General features: G+C 37.8%; 1 protein-coding gene across 1 annotated transcript; it reads left to right on the top strand.

Moving 5' to 3' along the window:
- Positions 1–1564: 1564 nt before the first annotated feature.
- slc13a3 (solute carrier family 13 member 3) lies at positions 1565–20808 on the top strand (the record flags this gene model as incomplete). The annotated part of the gene is made up of 13 exons (XM_079384796.1): positions 1565–1672; positions 2472–2737; positions 3150–3313; positions 3678–3741; positions 4066–4245; positions 7345–7470; positions 9113–9205; positions 9295–9399; positions 15209–15306; positions 17532–17644; positions 19169–19330; positions 19911–20048; positions 20142–20808. The coding sequence occupies 13 exons, from the start codon at positions 1565–1567 to the stop codon at positions 20316–20318; spliced, it is 1794 nt and encodes a 597-aa protein (XP_079240922.1). The 3' UTR covers positions 20319–20808.
- Between the last annotated feature and the right edge of the window lie 174 nt (positions 20809–20982).

Below are 20982 nucleotides of genomic sequence, written 5' to 3'. Positions count from 1 at the left end.
TATGTAGAAACTGAGAAAATCAGTAATCAATTATTTATTTAGTTAATTGTAACCCATTGGATTTTAAAACACCTACTAAAGCGCTTTAAGCAGCATTAAGCATAGAATAGCTGAGCTGTACAGGAATAGATATGACATAAGAAGTCTGAATCTTCTTTATGTAAAACTGCAGCAAACAGGAGCTGTGTCAGCCGAACTAAGCATTTTGAAAAATTACAGGGTCAGACAGTTTATTTGTTCTTGTACTGCTGGTGGCAGGATGCAGGATGCCCTGGTAGCAGAGGTTTGGGTCAGCATGTTTCCATGGAACGACTATAAAATTAAGATTTGTACATGTTTCATTCACTGATAATAATGAATGAGGTATGGTAATATTGGTCTAAACTTCTACCTCTGAGCAGGCTTGGACAGCATCATGGCTTTTATCATTAATAAAAAGAAGTCACAAAAATGAAAGCCTTAAGCAATCAAAAAATGATTTTGCTAGCAAGAACAACAAATTAACCAATTCCAGCTGCACTTAATGTGCTTCAAAACAAGAAAACAAACTAGACAAATTGTTCCCAGACGTCCCTGTGCATTTTAACATACTTTATTCAAATAATTATATCACCTTAATTATGTATATTTTATATAGGATTTTATGTTGTTCAGTTAACATTTACTGCATTCATTTAGCTTTGTGTGCTTTTTTGTAATTGCACTGCTTATACAATATACAAATGACATTCGGTTTAGGTTTAGGTCACTTATAATGAACTTTGATTCATCACGTGACAGTTTTAAAGCACCTGCATTGTTATGAGAGTTATTATCAGTATATTTCAAGGTCCAAAACAAATTAACTAGGTTAGTATGTAGGCTACTCAATTTATTGTTGTATAGCCTATATATAGCCTATTTTAAAGTTGAATGAAATACATCCACTAAAATGTCACCTCATAGTGTTTGAAAAGCTGTCAGCATTCGTTTAAAATTCAGGGCAACCACAGCTGGCAATATTTTACCTTAATTATTATTTTTTACTCAGTGTAGCAATAGCAAAGCAAACTAAGGAAATATCAGAGGCCAATTAGGGATTGAGTATAGCAAAGTTTCTGAAACCAAAACTAATAGTAAACTAAAAGTGGCCAAGTTAAAACTAATATTATAACTAAGTGGAGACCAAATACAAATATCATATTTATACTGATATCACTACAATGACTTCTGCACTACCTCAAACATCTCGAGAAACATGTGAAGTCAGTATCATCAGCACGAGGGACCAACTAACCATTGAATTGTCACACATTATTATCGCTTATAACACTTCTTTAATTAACGGAGTATATTTTTATTATGCTTACTCTTTCTGTGTAGTCTGTGTGAAGCAGAACTTTGCTCTTCATCTTTGCTGGCGCTGAGGGGTCTTTAAGGGAGTTAACGAGTAAGCCAATAGTTAATCTTCTCCCGCTGTGCTAAAAAATAATAAAGCAAAGGTAATAAAGTTGGAGACCAAGCACTAGAGCCGCAGCCTGTCCCAGTGCAAAGACAAAGGGAAGGAAACAGGTTTTATGCTGCTATGGACCCTGCAAAGTTTTCCAGGAAGCTCTGGAGCGCGCGCAAACAGCTCATCCTAATGCTTGCCCCGCTACTGCTGCTCCCGCTGCTCTTCGTTGTGCCACCAAAGGTAAAACGTTGTTGTTAAAATTAGCCACCTGCTGCGTTGGCCATTTGAACTCAGAGAATGGTTAAATATGTGTTAAAGTAGCCTAATTGTGCCACCCAGTTGATTAAAATTATGTAAATGTATGCAGATATCGACCTATTCCAGAATACTATTGTTTTCAGTAATAAGTGCAGTAGCACGTGTTTCTTAAAGGGACATGTCAGTTCACCATAAAATTACATTTCGGTCATCATTTACTTCTCTTTATGTCGTTAACCAAATAGTTTTTCTGCCTATATTGAGTTACATTGCAAAATAAAAAATACTGAGATTACTCAAAATCCTAGGCCCCCAAAACCATTTTAAACACAGGCATGTTCACGTGCTTATTTTGGGAAAATGCGATATTTATTTGTAAGAAAGATGGCATAAAGGGACATCTGAAGCAGGAAATTTGCTTGTGAGGTTTTTGTCCATAATGAAGAAAAAACTTTCTGTCTGTCATACTTTTTTGAATATGTTCATAGTTAATGTGATTATTAATATTACATTCTTATAAGTTCTGGTTAATAATTAAGTAAGAATGAGTTAGTTAAAAGTAACTGGAAAATGGCTCAGAAAAGTGAAATTATTTGCGAAAAAATGTCCAGCTTCATTTATTTACAAATGCCATATTTTATAGTGCCTTCCATAGATTTCAGAAAATGTATATGACGTGTCAGTAAAACAATGGAGGACTTGTAAAATGAAATAATTATACTTGATTTATCATGTTTAATATTATTCCCTTCATCTACACATCCACCTGTTTCTTTTTCAGGAGGGCAAATGTTTGTATGTGGTGCTGTTGATGGCGGTGTACTGGTGTACCGAAGCACTCCCGCTGGCGGTGACTGCCATGCTTCCCGTGTGCCTCTTCCCCACCATGGGAATCCTGCCTTCTAAGAAGGTCTGTCCGCAGTACTTCCTAGAGACTAACTTCCTGTTCCTGAGTGGTTTAGTGATGGCATCTGCTATAGAGGAGTGGGGTCTCCATCGCCGAATAGCCCTCAGGGTGCTGAAGATCGTCGGAGTAAAACCTGCCTGGTAAGAAAGAATCTGCATTGAAATGAGGAGATCTCCAGTCTTAAGTTTTAGCAATTGTAGAAGGTAAACACCTGGACAATTTTAGCTGAGATGTGTTTACCTGAAGGTGTCTGAAGTTATGTGCTGGTTCAAGAAGTGCAAGGAAAGTATCATTTACTCAAATATCAATAGTTGCTTCAGCTTTCAACAATTGATAAATAGAAAAGTGCAGCGATTTTTATTTATTTTATTTTTTTACTCAATGTAAACATTAATACTGAACCATTCGACACAGATTTAGCACTGATTTCATTGTTCTCTGCTGTACGATGTACAGTACAGTGTGTACTACATTTTATTGGACTAGTTATTGTAGGGATGTTACGTAATATTTTATTAGGTTTGGCTCTACTTGTCTTTCTTTCCTCTCCAGGCTGATCTTAGGCATGATGATCACTTCCTCTTTCCTGTCAATGTGGTTGAGTAATACAGCCACAACAGCCATGATGCTGCCCATTGCTAATGCCATACTGGAAAGCCTTTTTGGGAATCTGGAGACTCTAAAAGAGAACTGCAAGGACAAGAGTGATCCAGAGGGTGGGTGGGGAAAAATTCATATTGTGTGTTACAAGCTAATTAGGAAATGAAAGTCCTTATTTTTAATGTTTTTGTTGAATGCAATCATGACATAAGCAGACTATCGGATTTATTTGATTTGAGGATTTGTTTGTGTTTGAAATCAACCTGCATACATGAAAATATAATATACAACCTGAACGGAGAACTTTGAGCTGATTTTTTTCAACAAAGCGCTTTTGTTTTCTGTCAAGAATTCTGTACAAAGAGAGAGAGAATACTTCTTTTTCTTTTTAAAAATTCAGCCAGAAGCTTGTTTTTATTCTGAAATTCGCTTCCTATTAGAGAGGTATTTGTAATTAAAAAAGTAAACATTCCATTGCAGGTGATTCTCAGGTGAAGATGCATGTGCTTCCCTGTGAAAAACAGGTGTTGACCACAGAGAACACGTAAGTGAGAATAATTCATCTGTGACTTTCGTTGAACAAGCAAAGATCAAGCACAATAAGCTTCAAGATTTGATATAAATTTACCATTAAAAGTCAAAAATCATCTCTAGAATTGGCAGTTATTGCAGCAACAAATGTAGCGTAATAATATTAGGAATGATCTGGACTAATCTGGAATAATCATTGTGGGATAGCTGTATTTTCTGAGCCAAATGCCACGTGGACAACCTCATGAATGTTCTCATGAAAAGATCATCTTTTCATACTCTTAAACAATAAAGTCTGAATTATTAAGAGATTCTGTCCCTCTCTGTAACCTCACAGACCGAATTGGACAGACAGATCAGAGCAAAATAATCTGGAAGAAATCAGAAGAGAGGCTGAGTACCAGGTGAAGGTGTGGAAAGGATTTCTGATTTCTATACCTTATGCTGCAAGCATCGGAGGAACTGCAACCCTCACTGGCACCGCCCCTAATCTGATCCTGGTGGGTCAGCTCAAGAGGTATACAATTTTTCCATGGTTGCCATTGTAAATGACCATACTAGTGATTTTTTTTGGATTCATTCTTTTGTTCAACTACATTAATTTACAACATGCTTTTATGTAAAGTAATTTCCTTCTGAGAAATACAATGTAAGAAATACAATGAAAGTGACTCTGAAGAGTGCAGACTAGACATGCAAGTAAGGCACAGTGAATTACGGAAGAGATGTGGATGTTTTGCAAAGTCGGAAAAACAGTCATTGATATTATCTATAGTAAATATACCATTTTCCACTTATGCTTAGCTCTAAAATATTTAATTGGCAAGATTGACAGAGCAATGTCTATTATATTATTTAGAAATATCCTCATTCAGTAATAAAGCATGAACAGAAAAGTCATGGAAATTCATGTCTTTTAAAAGAGAGCGCATTACTGTCAGGCAGCGTTAGCATTATATCATGTCAAAATCATTGCTGGATGACACCATGTTGCTGTCATCTGCAGTCTGCAGTCAAGATGAGAGTTTGTATGCAGATCCGGCTTCAATTCACATATTTAAAGCTAATGCAATCCTAATGAGTGCATTAGCTTTAATTAACATGAATAACATTTCATTTCTCGTTACCACTGAATGGACTTTTATTTGTCTTTGTACTACTGAAAGGTGTAGTGGAAAGGTCTATTCATTGCTCATTTTTACTCTAGTGTATGTATTGTTGTAGTCTACCTTTACATATAAGCTTTACAATGTGGCAGACAGTCCTGTACTTAGGTGAAAACAGTGTTGAACAATCATCTGGCAGTTCAACTGATTGTGTTTGTGACATATACTACCCTGTTTCAACTAATGTATGCTAACAAGAGTTTTGGATGGCACAGGCTTTTGAAAAAGCTGTTTAGAATTAGGTCACCACCAACCAGCCAAAATAGAACCTAGTTTGAGTGTCACAGAGTTTGAGATGCCCCAAATCCCAGCTACATTAAAACAGGTTTCCCAGGCAAGGCAAATGTTTAAAATGTCCAAAAGTATTGACTTTTAGTAATTAATAATAAACATGAAGCAAAGACATTTCATGCGATTTGACATGATCAGATTTGTAGAACTAATTGAGAATTTTAATGTACTAGTTTATGGTCTTTTCACAAAATTATAAACATTAAATTAATAATGAAAAATAATTTTAAGATAAAGTCTACAATGATCAAGTAAAAATCTCCCAAATCGCACCCTAAACCCTTGTCCACACTTAATGACGTAATGCTATTATGCGAAGGGGGCATTCGTAAGCACCCTTCTGAAAGTAAGTCCGCAAGACTTCAAGTACACATGAAGTGTGCCATTTGGGACCGAGCCCTAGATGGGTCAAGTGAAAGTGCTTCTATTTAGCAATTTTCTAATTGGATACAAAATGCTGGTATGGTCTTCAAAAGTTCATGCAAATCCTAATGAATCCATGTTAGCTATTATGATTTTAGAATGGTCCAAAGAACATCTGGTGTGATTTAGTCTGACCTTTTGTACAAAGGAGTTCACATGATCAGTGTAACAAGTTTACTTATTTGATTAGAAACTTAGAAATAATACAGCATCTTCTTGTTTTTCCACATTATGCCATAACTTTTCTTTTAAAACAATTATATTCAAATAGGTTTGAAGGAATAAAATGCAGATTTTAGGCCCCCTGTATCTGCATAAAATGTATCTGAGTGTCTAATTGTGCTGGCATCGGCAAAAAGATCTGAATAGCATCTGCTGTGTGAAAAGCCTGAAGAACACATTTAATGGATGTAGTTTATTGCAGCTTGAGCTTGTTTGTTCATGACTTGCATGTAAATGATGCATTGTAAGCCAAAAATGTCTTGAATCAAATTATACAAATAAAGACAGAGATAAACACAATTAAACTTATTATATTATAGATATTTATCTCACTTTAACTCATTGGCTGGATAAGCCAACACAATCTCATGGCAGTTTGTAAGTATTTTAACTTTTGGCAAATTTGTGGCTAATTCGTTTGAATTTGGACAATCTCATTCATACATTTTCATAAGATCTGCTTATGCCCCTGTGACGTTATGTTTAGGGGTGTGGTTAAACATGAACCCTCCTGAAGACATCAGATTGAACTGATTGTCCTTAAATTGAACTTACACATATAATTCAAAATGAGAGATCAAAGGTATGTACTGTTTTGTTGAAATCAAAACAATGCAGTAGTGTGGTTCAACCTTTAACATTTTTGAGGTTGATTCTCTGTGAAAAAGCCAGAAGGTGAGCTGCACATCTCAAATGGAAACTTACTCACTGAGTTATTCATGCAGTCTACTGTACATTTGCTTTAGTTTCTTGCATACTTCAGATGCAGTTAAATTAAGCTTTGTGAATATAATATGAACGTGTTTCCACCATCAGTAACTCATGATACAGGCTGGCTCCAATCATTTACCATAATTCATCACTGATATTTAATCGGCTTAGAACATCTTGTCTCATAATGACTAGACAAAAAAGGAGAGACAAAAGCAGAGCTGAAGTTAAACAAAATATGCATTACAGCTGATATGATCACCAGTAAAGTTTTTAATTATGTCTTGGCCTTTAAATTAAAAATATATTAGAATGAATTAAAAAGTGTCATTTAATTAAAATCTTAAATAATAATTCATCTGGTTCTGTGAGGAAAAGATGGATCAAGGCAGCCACTTAACAGATACAAATCAGCTGACACTCAATTATTACTCATTAGTTTCTGAAGAGTAAATGACTATGAATATCTAATTAAAACTCTTTATGTTTTCATGTTCTCAGGACAGCCTTATCTCAAAGTTATGATAATAAGGATATAAGCGAAGCAAAATTTAATACATTAGTGATTTTTTTTTTCAGTAACAATTTCTACCGGTTACATTGGTATGCCAGTAGGTGGCAACAAGTTAGCACTTTATGAGTGGGTTATTTACTAAGATTAGTTTGAATTCAGTTTGATTCGTTTTCATATAGGAATAAAATACCTGCATGTCTCTTGAATACTTGCGATATTTAACTGTTTTTGTTGGTGGAGCAGAAACAATAAAAACTACTTTCAATGTCTTGCATGTTTGTGTCTGTAGCTACTTTCCTGAATGTGACCTCATAAACTTCGGCTCATGGTTTGTCTTTGCCTTCCCGCTGATGCTTCTTTTCCTTATTCTGGGCTGGATCTGGATTGCTTTCCTCTATGGTGGACTCAATACACGGTAAATATGCAGTCTAAATGCATATGCAGAAAATGACGTGTGCTGTATCAGGGGTTTTCTATCTTTTCTATCCCATAGAACCAAAATATGATCGTCCTCTTGGGTCTCTACATCTAAAAATGTAAAAGGCAGCTATATACAGTTAAGTCTCTATATATTTGGACACTGACACAATTTTCATAATTTTGGCTCTGTATGCCACCAGAATAGAATTAAAATGAAACAATCAAGATTAAATTGAAGTGCAGACTTTAAGCTTTAATTTAAGGGGTTGGAAAATCTAACAAAAAATGCTTAGGAATTACAACCAAAAACACCTTGGTTGCTTTTGCTGTATGTTTTGGGTCATTGTCCACTTGTACTATGAAGAGCCATCTAATCAACTTTGCTGCTTTTGGCTGGATCTGGGCGGACAGTATATCCCTATACACTTCAGAATTCATCCGGCTGCTTCTGTCTTCTGTCACGTCATCAATAAACACCAGTAACCCAATGCCACATGCTCGTGGCATCACACTGCTCCACCATGTTTCACAGATGATTGTGTATGCTTTGGATCATGAGCTGTTCCAAGCCTTCTCCATACTTTTTTCTTCCCGTCATTCTGGTACAGACTGACTTTAATTTCAGCCATCCGCTTTTCCAGAAGTTGTCTAATCTGGCCTTGTTTGCACCTTGTGGTGAACCCTCTGTATTTGACCTCGTGAAGTCTTCTCTTGATTGTAGACTTTGACAGTGACACACCTATCTCCTGGAGAGTGTTCTTCTTTTGGCTGGATGTTGTGAAATGGTTTTTCTTCCGATCCTCCGATCATCCATCACTGTTGTCCATGGACGTCCAGGCCTTTTTATGTCCCTGAGCTCACCAGTGCATTCCTTTTTTTTTTTCTCAGAATATACCAAACTATTGATTTGGCAACTCCTAATGTTCCTGCTATCTCACTGATGGATTTGTTTTGATTTTGAAGCCTAACAATTGTCGGTTTACTTGCATGGAGAGCTCCTTTGACTGCATGATGTGGGTTCACAGCATCAGCTTCCAAATATGACACAATTAGAATCAACTCCAGAACTTTTACCTGCTTAACTGATGTAGAAATAACGAAGGAATAGCCCACGCCTGTCCATGAAACAGCTTTTGAGTCAACTGTCCAATTACTTATTGTCCCTTAGAAGGGGGGGGGGGGGGGGGGGGGGGGTACATATTAAATAACTGTAATTCCTTAACCTTTCCTTCAATTGTGATGTGAATACCCTCAAATTAAAGCTCAGAGTGTGCACTTTAAAGCCATATTCATTATACAACTGTAACTTGAATATGTTTTGGTCAGCAGCTAAAATAATAGAAATTGTGCCTGTGTCCAAATGTATATGGACCTAACTGTATGTATGTGTGTGTATATATAATCCCAGTTTCAACATTTTCTATCCCAGTTTCAACAGTTTCTATTATTCTACTTAGTTTCTACTTTTTTATTATTTAATTATTTACTTTTTTTATGTTTTATTTAATTATAATACATTTTTATTATTTTTAATAAATGCATTATTAAAATTTTTGCACAGTTTTCACAACTTTTTTCTTAGACCCCAGTTTGAATACCCCTGTTAGATATCACAAATGTGTAACTGTTTTGCGCAGGCTTTGTATTAGCAAACACGATGAACGGGCAGCTGCAGAAGCAAAAGCAAAAGCTGTTATTGATGAAGACTACAAGAAACTTGGCCCGATAAAGTAAGTCACAGAGCATTTCGACATATCTTAAACACTTTCTGCTTCCCTCTGTTTCAGACATGAGTTAAAATATATTTTTTTTCTTCCAGATTTGCAGAAGGATCTATCACTTTCTTCTTCATTATTTTTGCTATCCTTCTGTTTACGCGAGATCCGAAGTTTGTAACAGGATGGTCGGTTTTTTTCACCAAAGGGTAAGACACACAGTGACAGGCAGGTACTGAAAAATTATGGAGGTATTTCAAATGTCATATTTTCACATGAAGATTCATGTAAGATGAATAAAATATAAAAAGTGTAATATTCTGAAAGAGTGTTTTGTTAAAGTCTAGTCTTTATGTTTAGGTTTTTAGAATAGCAGATTATAGGGTGTTGATTCATAGGTTAAGATTAGGTTGACCATTAAAGATAACATTTTTTTGAATCTTTAAAAGGTAAATGTCAAATTTTCTTTTTAAACAAACAACTTTATAAAACATTATTTTAACAACATCATTTACCTAACTAATGATCGGCATAATTTGTCTTCTGTCACAACAATGAAGACAATGTTTGAATGCTGGTTGTCAGAATTTAATATCTAAAACATTTCAGACAAACACAATGACACTATATTTAAACAGTTAAGTAAAGGTCAAACACTTTTTATATGTGCTACAATAAAAATGCCATCAGGATTTGATTTATTCTTAATATTGAAAAATGTATGCAATTAAGAGTTACTTTAATTAGTTTTTGAAAATTAGATTGAAAAATACATTTAAATAGTGCTGTTTATATTAATGTCAATCATTTGATTAAAAACTAAAGTAAAATTAGTTTATATAAAATATATATACTATGTTTAAGTTTAAACAGGCTTCCACTTAGAAATTAAGAAATTAGTCTGTGCATTTGTAAATAATTGCATCCAGAAATAAAGACTTCCTCCTCTCCTTTTTTTTTTGGTCTATCACACTAATGCACTTAGACAGAGAGGTTCAAAAATATGGACTAGTTGATATGCTCCCTCCACAGAGCTGACCTTTCTCTATCTGCAGGATTTCAGCTCACCTCGAGTCACCCAAGATACCAAGATAAACCCACAACTTAAAGACAAATAGAAACTGTCACAGATCGGCCAGGCTCCCACGCCAGCCAATCACAACGCACACCATCACCTGAATACACCTGCACGCCATCTGAGCCTCATCACCAAGCACCATAAAGCCACACACCTCACTGCACTCAAACGTCCGGTCTCGTTCTAACGAAGTGGACTCCTTAAGCTATCTCAGCGACTTACCTGCCTGTTAACCTACCTCCTGTGTCCTCTCCAGCGTTGTGTCCTCCAATCTTCTGTGTCCAGTTTCTTCCAGCGATCTCCTGCCAGTCTGTCCAAGTTTCACAGTGAGGTGTGTGGTTCTTCCAGCGTCCACGAGTTCCTGTCAAGGCAAATACATTCCAGTTATCGACTCCTCTCTCCATTGATCTGATATTTGAAAATAATACTTACCATCCCTTCATCTGCTTTTGCTCTGCTGTCAAATAAATCCATCTGCATTGAATTAACCCATTGTGTGAAGTCTGCTTCCATAACAGAAGACTGAAGACACAGCATGAGTAATCCCGACCCCTTCCAGGAACTCGTGGACACCCTCCGGCGAGTTCTTGTTCCTTCACCACCGCCAGCACCACCGAACACCTCAGTAACCAGTACCAGCTCTTCTTCAACTCCCATGATCTCTAGTCCCATGGCCAAACCAGCGCCCTTCTCTGGTGTGGCGGAGGAGTGCAACTGGTTCCTCCTGCAATGCACCATCACCCAGTCATTCAATAGTTTCATTGATCACTTCTGTGAAGTCTTTGGCCGATCCTCTGGCGACCCCTCCATCAGTGACCAGCTCTATCATCTCCGCCAGGGAACCAAGTCCATAAATTAATATGCCCTCCAATTCAGAACTCTAGCAGCAGGCCAGTGGATGGAATGAGCGGTCTCTTCTCACCACCTACTGCCAGGGTTTGGAGCCTAGGTTACGGTTGCAGCTCGCCGGCTATGATGACTCCTGCGGCTTGGAAAACTTTATTCGACTGTCCATCCGATGTTCCACACGTATGCAATCCTGCTTTGAGGAACAACCACAATTAACCCTTTGTACTCTTCCCCATCGCTACCCAGATGCAAACCACCCTCCAGAACCAGTTCATGAACCCATGCAGACGGATAATGAACATCTGTCATAGGCGGAGCGGCAGGGGCGGCTGAATAATGGGTTGTGTTTGTATTGTGGAAATGGTGGGCATGTAAGATCCACATGCCCAGTTCGCCCTCCTCAACTTTTGGTGAGTGTCATTCAACCCATCACTCAAAATATGAAACCGCTCACAACTGTGGTAATGCTTACTACCTCCAACATATCCATTCCTGTCCATGCCCTCCTTGACTCGGGGTCTGCCGGGAACTTCATATCAGGGAGCCTCTGCCGCCAGTTCAAACTCTCAACAAGACCTGGCCCGTTCCTTCTAACATTAAGGAACTCCAATGATTCCTGGGATTCTCCAACTTCTACAGAAGGTTCATCCAGAATTACAGTGTCATAACCAGTCCCCTCACCAGCCTCTTACGCAACAAGCCCAAGTCTCTGTCCTGGACACCAGCCGCCACAGAAGCCTTTGAGAGATTGAAAGAAGCCTTTACCCACGCTCCAATCCTCGTTCACCCAGACCCCAAGAAGCCATTCATCGTAGAGGTGGACGCCTCTATCACGAGGGTTGGGGCTGTGTTATCTCAGCAGCAGGAGACTCCAGCCAGACTCCATCCATGTGCCTTCTTTTCCAGGAAACTCAGCCCGGCGGAAAGGAATTACGACATCAGAAACAGGGAACTTCTGGCCATCAAGTTAGCCCTAGAGGAGTGGAAGCATTGGTTGGAGGGTGCACAACATCCCTTCTCAGTTCTCACTGATCACAAGAACCTGCAGTACTTGCGTGATGCCAAAAGACTCAACCCACGCCAGGCCCGCTGGGCTCTTCTTTACCCGGTTAAATTTCACAATCTCCTACCGCCCACGGCCCAAGAATATAAAGGCAGATGCCTTGCCTCGTCTCCATGCTCCAGAAGAAAACGAGGAAGAGCCAGAACCCATAATTCCAGAAAAGATCATCGTCAGTCCTATCCAGTGGAACCCCGACCCAGTCACCTCCTCCAATGCTTCCACGGCCACTCCGCCTGGCTGCCCACCAGGTGTACAGTATATCTCCTGAGCACAGCACACTCCCCCTCATTCACTCTGTTCACACATCACTGGGCACTGGCCACCCCGGGGCCAACAGCACCCTCTCGCTGCTGAAAGACCGCTACTGGTGGCCCAACATGGCCAGGCATGTGAGAAGGTTCGTCCAGGGCTGCGCGGACTGTGCCATTTCCAAGAGCCCATGCCACTTACCAGCAGGCAAACTCCTTCCGCTGCCTGTTCCCAACCGTCCATGGTCACACCTGGGAGTTGATTTCATCACTGATCTACCGGCCTCAGATGGTAACACCTGCATACTAATAATTGTGGACCGATTCTCTAAATCACGTCGACGACTTCCCCCTCAGAGGCCTGCCTATGGCCATGGAGTCGGCAGAGTTATTTAACTTTGTCTTCAGATATTACAGCATTCCTGAGGACATTGTGTCGGATCGGGGGCCACAATTCGTCTCCAGAGTATGGAGATGCTTCTTTAAGCTCCTGGGTGTGACCGTTAGTCTGTCTTCTGGATACCATCCCCAGACAAACGGGCAGACGGTGAGGAAAATCCAGGAAATTGGTCGCTTCCTACAAACCTTCTGTTTGAGGGAAACGAGGGACATCCGGATGCACCTGCCCTGCAAAAAACTTAGTCCCAGATATGTTGGCCCCTTCGCCATCCTGAGACCGATCAATTCAGTCACCTTCCATCTTCAACTCCCTCCACAATACAGAATTAATTCCACTTTCCACGTGTCACTTTTGAAACCTTACCACTTACCACTGTCTCCCTCCACAGAGCCTGGTCCGAGTGAAGAACCCCCTCTCCCGTGATACTGGAGGATGGCGCCATCTACGAGGTGAAGAAGATCCTGGATTCCCGGCGTCGTGGTGGTCAGCTGGAATACCTTGAAGACTGGGAGGGCTATGGCCCGGAGGAGAGGTCATGGGTCCCCAGAAATGACGTCTTAAACCCAACACTACTCGCTGAATTCCATTCCACCAACCCAGATCGACCAGCTCCCATGGGAAGAGGTAGACCACCACGATGTCGGGGTCCTCGGCCCTCTGGAGCGGGCTGTGGAGAGGGGGGTAATGTCACAGATCGGCCAGGCTCCCACGCCAGCCAATCTGCCACACCATCTGAGCCTCATCACCAAGCACCATAAAGCAACACACAGCTCACTGCACTCAAACGTCCGGTCTCGTTCTAACGAAGTGGACTTCTTAAGCTATCTCAGCGACTTACCTGTTTCATTGTGAGGTGTGTGGTTCTTCCAGCGTCTATGAGTTCCCGTCAAGGCAAATACATTCCAGTTATCTCATCTCTCCGTTGATCTGATATTTGAAAAGAATACTTACCATCCCTTCATCTGCTTTTACTCTGCTGTCAAATAAATCAATAAATGTGAAGTCTGCTTCCGAAACAGAGAGAGAGCAGAATAATGTGTGCATTGGGCAGATGCAAATGGTGATTCGACACCTGTAGATGAGAGGCCTATGTTTGAAAGCACGTTGTTTCTGAACATGACATGATGAATAGGTTAGCACTTAGCAGAGTTATGGCAATTACATTGATTCAGTGGTTCATATTAATGTGCTGAGATGGGAAATCAGGATTGCTGCTTGCATTAATGCCTTGTCTGCACAATTGTTTTGACATTTTCATTCACACAACATATCTAATTTGCAGTTGTATGTTATTTAATGGCAAGGTGAGCGAGTGAGTTTTCTATCTACAAAAATCTTTCTATTACATTTCAAATTTGCTCCTAACATACCGAATTGTCTATTTTGTGTATTATGTTTGTGCTATTTGGCACACTGTCCATTTTTATATATTTGTACTTTATTTTTTATTTTAATTTTTTATTATCTGTGTCCTGTCCTGTTGCTGTCATTCTGTCTCACTGTGGAGCTACTGTCAAGCTAAAACTGTGGAGCTAAAACAAATTCCTCGTCTGTGCAAACATACCTGGCAATAAAGCTCATTCTGATTCTGATCTAAAAGTACTTACACCTACTTTCAGCTTACCGCTATAAGACATTTGTTGATTATACATTTAAAAAATGTTTCACAAATTCATCTTTCTTTCAGACTGCTAATTCTCACTCATTCTTTGGCCCCTAAAATATTTAGATTGTCCCACCAATGGAAGACTGGAGTTTACAATGAACTTTTTTGGAAAACAGCCTTTTTTGTAATTTGGTGACTTCACTTTATTAAACAATTCAGAAATTAAGTGACAATTATTTAAACGGTAAATTCATTAAAAGCATCTGATAACTAGTCAACCAAATAACAACCATCTTCCAACAATTCAACCAAGGCTGTGTCCAAAATAACATTGCGGCTGTTAAAAACATTTTCTGTTCACAAATCCTCTCACAGGGGATAGTAAAGTGTCGATTAAATGCACACCTCAGAATCTCAAAGAAAGTAGAAAATCAGGGTCTGCTTTATGAACACCGTGAATTCGGACATAGCATACTGTTTTTGCCTACTATATACAGTATAGCAAGGCACAGGAAGTATGCATATTTGGATGCAGCCAATAGAAAGCTATAATTCATACAGTAAATATTCATCCTAATAGCATCAGTGGACTCTATACATATGAATTCTCAGCTCAACAATTTAAAACAGCAGAACAGCTTTTCATTCCACCCTCTGAAGGTCGCACTGAATAACTTCACTTTGACCCCAATGTTGGTAATTGGAGCTTTAAAAAGCAACACTGAAGATAACACTAGCAGCGCTTCACATGTTTCTATGTTTACTTCCTTTCAGCTACGTTTCTGATGCAGTAACTGGAGTCGTCATCATCTCCATCCTCTTTTTCTTTCCATCCCAGTGTCCATCTCTCCGCTGGTGGTTCGATTCAAGAGGTCAGTGGGTGGTTTGATTTTTTGTTTGGTATTACAACAGATGAGAGCTATGGAATTATAAATTTTAAATAGAAGAAACTCGACAATCAATCAATATTATTATTTTTATATAATGAGTCAGGGCCCTAAGACATAATAGGGTTATATTAGGCATGATTTTGGTAAATTGGGATACCAAATTGGTAAATTTGGGACACTGAATGCGAGTTTTTGGCTGGACAAACGTTGTCACTGCATTCGTTACCACAGTAACTTTCCAGTAGCGCAGTTCATTCTGGCATTCAAAGAGGTTTCTAGAGTACATGTGAGTGTGGTTCACGTTGAATAAGACGAGGAATGTTAATGATTCAGATTAGTGTCTAAGCGAGATCCAGCAGAGAACTGTGTGCAGAGAGATTATAATAATCTCTAACAAATCTCTCCACCTATCACTGTTTCTTTTACACGGTGTACATTTCTTTTGTCTATATTTGGAAAATCAAATTTTTAATAATCTACTCTGCAAAAAAGCCTCTCTGATTAAAAATATTTAGTCACTGGTCGTAAACTTGTAAAATTTCTGTTTTACTTATTGGAAGTTCTGTAAAATAGTGATAATACTACTCTCTTAATAATGGTTCTTTATTGGCATCTAAAGTTCCATGAAGAACCTTACACATCTATAGAACATTTTCTTTTCACCAAAGGTACTTTATAGTGGAAAAAGGTTCTTCATGGCATTGTTTAGACCAGTTGAACACCAGAAAAAACCCGTAACACTATTATTGACTCAGGAACAGCTTTTTACCTACAGCTGTTTCCCTACTAAACTCTGCCCAATGATACCCCCCTCACACACCACCACAAACTCTTCACCCCTCCCCATCATTAAAATCGGTTAAAAAACAAAAACAAAAAAACATCCACACACTGAGTACTATGCACTGGAAATTTTTATTTCTATGCACTTTCAATGTTCATTGCACTAGTGTTTATATATCTTAATTTATAGCTTATATCCATTTGTAATTATATTCATAGTTTTTGCTCATAGTGTACATGCATTTACTGCACAATCCATCTGTATAGTATGTTCATATCACCCATCTGTATATCATACTGATAGTATTTAAAAATTTGTAAATTATGTCCATAGTACTACTGCCTTATCTGTATATTCTGTACATATGTAACATATTGTAGGCACTGTATATCCTGTACCTCTGCTTATTGCACTTCTGGTTAGATGCTAACTGCATTTCGTTGCCCTGTACCTTACATGTGCAATGACAATAAAGTTGAATCTAATCTTGAATCTAATCTAATCTATTGTCACCAACTTTGCTGAGATGTCTTCTACGTGGCTTTCTGTTCATTTGGTATCAGAAGAATGAATTGGTAAAGTGTTTTGTAGCATTGTATTTTTGGCTCAGTACATGTATGTTTGGCAAATATCGATTTTTGTGCTGAACTTTAGAGGTTTGATTCATCGTAGTAATAATAATGAAGGGAATAATGATTGATAAATCCCATTTTGTGAAATAAAATGTTATGTTGTGAATACTTTTTTCATACTTATTTGATATTTTTAATGGTGCACATCAAGTTATTAATTCTAGACCACATGTAAAACATGAATGTTGTGAAATTAGTATTTTCTGTGTGTTAAGGGCTAAATTGCTGACTAAATTGTACTTGTAAAATATAAATCCTTCTGTTCATCGTGGGTGGTATTTTATAGTGAAGGCTGTGAAAAGTGGCAGCATCAGACATTGTGGAGTCCACATTTAGCATTTTTAGTAGCAATCGAGTGAAGTAAAGATCTACATTTCATCTCCTGTCAGATGCATTTTGTTCTCTACCAGTTCCAAATCAATTTTCTTTCCTTGTGCAGATCAAAAGATGTAATCAAATTCAGATGTCAAATGCACAGTATTTTCTGTAGATGTTTTGTGCAACAACATGAATGTTGAGTGAGCTGTAGATTGGAACTGCCTTAAACTTGGTGTGGTATTATATATGTTTATGAATCTTTTATATATTTGTGTATTTACACAGGATCATTCAGGTTAATGGTGAACCAGTCTTTCAATTAATCTTTTTTAAAAATAAATAAACTTTGACCCCTTCCAAACTATCTGTTTACATCCTACTATTAAATCTTTATTTCACATATAATTTGCACTTGAGATGGTCAGTCGGCTTGAGGTCATAATTAATTTTGATTTCTATCTTTATCTCTCCAGCCTCAAATACACCATATGTGCCCCTGTTGTCATGGAAAAAAGCTCAAGAGTGTGTGCCATGGAATATTATTTTGCTACTGGGTGGTGGATTTGCAATGGCCAAAGGCTGTGAGGTACCTCATTATCTGCTTTTTACTTTTTGGACTGAAGCACAAGCTGGAACTTGCCATTACATGGCCGAACATTCAAATTGTAATTAATACCTAAAAGGTTCTGATTCAGTCAACCTGTGGATAATTCACTGGAAGGCATTGTGTAAACCCTATGACCCTCACCAGTGGCGCCTGCAGGTGTACGGCTGTACGCACTGTGCGTACGCTCAGCGCTCAGACTGACCTGAGATTTGCCCCGCAGTAAATTATAGGCCTGTGTGTCCCGTATTCTTTGGGCTGAACCAACCATGCCATTAATAATAAATGTATCAGTCTTTTGCATGCCAAAGACAATATCTGCTTATAAACATTACACCAAATAGAAACAGAAAATTGTGCTACACGCACTTTCATGAGGTCGGGTTAGACTACAACATTTAATTTGTAGCCTGTTTTACAATACTACAAATTCATGACAATGTTTTACATTCAAGCTTCACGATTCATGATTTTATCACGATTCTTTGTCATGTTGGTTTTTCTATTTTGCAAGCTGTTTGAGCATTACAGCCAAACTAATTTCCCTATTATAAAGACAAAGCCTTTCAAGGTAACAAAATATAAAAAAGTATGGCAGATATTTAGGCCAAAGTGGGTGAACATAAAAATCTTTGTTATTAAAAAATGAGAACAAAGGTATTACAAATACACACAATATACAAATAAAATAAACAGTGTTTTATTTTCAGGTACAATAGGTGTATTTGGCAGGAGCATTCAAGAAACTGAATGAACAAATATAAAAATAAAACACTATATAGATTGATTCCTATTAAAGCAACTGTATTACATTTTTTCAGTGATTTTTCTCTTTGTGTTTGGTGTTTTATTAACATTAAAGGAATAATTCACCCAAGAATTAAAATAGGCTAGAGTTTTATTTTTATACCTTCATTTACTCACTCAAAAGTTGTTTTAAACCTGAGTTTTCTTCTTTTGCTAAACATAAACGCTATAAACGTGACTTCCATAGTATTTTTCCCCCCTACTGTCAAAGTCAACGTCGACCGCAACTGTTTGGTTACCAGCATTCTTCAAAATATCTTCTTACTGATGTGAATGTAACATCAGTTACATTTCCCCCACCCCATGCACGCCACTTCTTGAACTGTTTATATCTATAGATTTTATTTTAGGCAAGTAATGTTGATTTGAGAAGGCCAAATTGATCAAACATAGGCTATGATCAGCTCACTGTCTGCCGCTGGCCGCTTGGTCGTTACTTATATATAAAAAAATTACATTTAACAGACAAAAAGTGCTCCAAACGTTTGATAAATTAACTTTATAAAAAACGAAACGAAATATAATCGCTCTACCATTACATACGACCCCCCCCCCCCACACACACACACACAAAACAAAACAAAACAAAAAACTCTGTGCGTACCCTCGGAAGAAATCCTGCAGGTGCCCCTGACCCTCACAATTTTTTGTAAAACCTATGATCCATGAAGATTTTTATTTTATTTTTTTTGCCAATAGGAGTCAGGGTTAGCAGTATGGATGGGAAATCACCTGCAACCTCTAGCCCAGGTCCCTCCTGCTGTCGCAGTCATCCTCATCACAGCCTTCATCGCCTGCTTCACTGAATTTGCCAGTAACACAGCCACCATCATTATCTTCCTCCCTGTCATTGCTGAACTGGTATGGACAAATGTACTGCATTAAAATTGTGCGTGTGTGTGTGTGTGTGTGTGTGTTTATATATATATATATATATATATATATATATATATATACTGTATCATGTAAATTCTATCTATATACAGTAGATAGATAAATAGAATTTACATGATACAGTGAACAGTTATATTGCTAGTTGTAAATATTAAAATATTACTACAATTTGAAATAAGTGCTTTCTAGTCTATTATATTTAAAAAATGGATTTTTTTCTGTGATATTTTAATGAATAGAATGTTTATACTGTCACTTTTTTACTGTCACTTTGAATCAACTAAGCAATGTATTCTTCCTAAACAACACACCATACCATCAAATAAAGTGACATCAAATGTATTTTAAAGACTATTTTATTTAAGAATGTTATATTTAGAATATTTTTGAAATTAATCTTTACTAAGAAATAACCATTGGGCGATTTAAAAAAAAAATTAAGCATTACGCATATATGATTTTATGTTTGCATAGTTTATAAAATGAAAACAAAATCATATGTAGCATTACAGTGTGACATTATATCCACCAAATACTTTATTTTTAGGCCATCCGTGTGAACGTCAACCCACTGTACTTCATGATCCCAGCAACAACTGGTTGCTCTTACGCTTTCATGCTTCCTGTGTCCACACCTCCCAACTCAATCGCCTTTGCCTCCGGACACCTGATGGTCAAAGATATGGTGAGAAAACAACTAGAAAAACACATTACATCACAGCACACATGTTGTTTTCAGTTTCCGAATAAGATGTGTGTGTGTGTGTGATGTTCACAGGTGAAAACGGGGTTTGTGATGAACATCCTGGGAATTCTTTGTGTGTCTCTGGCCATGAACACATGGGGTCTTCATATGTTCAACCTACACATATACCCTGATTGGGCAAGACCTTTAAATGCTTCCACAGCAGCTGTGGCTACACATACCATAGCAACTATGAATATGACAGGTTAGAGAACAACTACAGAGACGAATACGGACGCACATTCAGGCCAGATTCTGTATATACTGTAGATATAAGACTAAAAAGAAATGGAAAATTGCTTAACTGAGGGATTCTCACTGTTGATGGATCAAGACTATCATGACCTCACTTCCTGCTTAGCACTGCCCTCTTGTGCCTTGATGCCACTTCACTAATTTGGGGCAGGAAATTTTAAAATGTTTAAAAAACATGCAATGTTTATACATGTAGATTTAAACTCTTAAATTCAAGATCCATTCTTTTATGCAAATCTCAATATAATAATTAAGTATAATTTAATGAAGTATCATCTGCATCTGTTTTTTTAGATGGTAAATTTGTTGTTTTAATGTCATTTGTATTCATGTTGTAAATTTCTTGTATTTATGCAGTAATTATTAATTATGTAACATTTCTATTTTCTGTTGTTGTGATCTTGTGTTCATTATCCATATGTCCCAATTAAAGCATTGATCCATCAAAATTATGTAGAGTTATTGGCGAACCACTAAATAGGCACAGTGGCCGATTTAACACTTAAATCCAAATGAATAAATCCATAGAAAGAAAATATGACCACTGCAGGTACAGAGCAGGAGAAAATACTGTGTTGGATTATGTGAAATACTAACATAAGAGCACAGAAGACCAAAA

Source organism: Barbus barbus (genome assembly GCF_936440315.1).
Source record: "Barbus barbus genome assembly, chromosome: 29".
In the NCBI taxonomy this organism is placed as follows: domain Eukaryota; kingdom Metazoa; phylum Chordata; class Actinopteri; order Cypriniformes; family Cyprinidae; genus Barbus; species Barbus barbus.
Note: the sequence above shows the minus strand (reverse complement) of the source record. Positions and strands in the feature narration are given on the sequence as shown.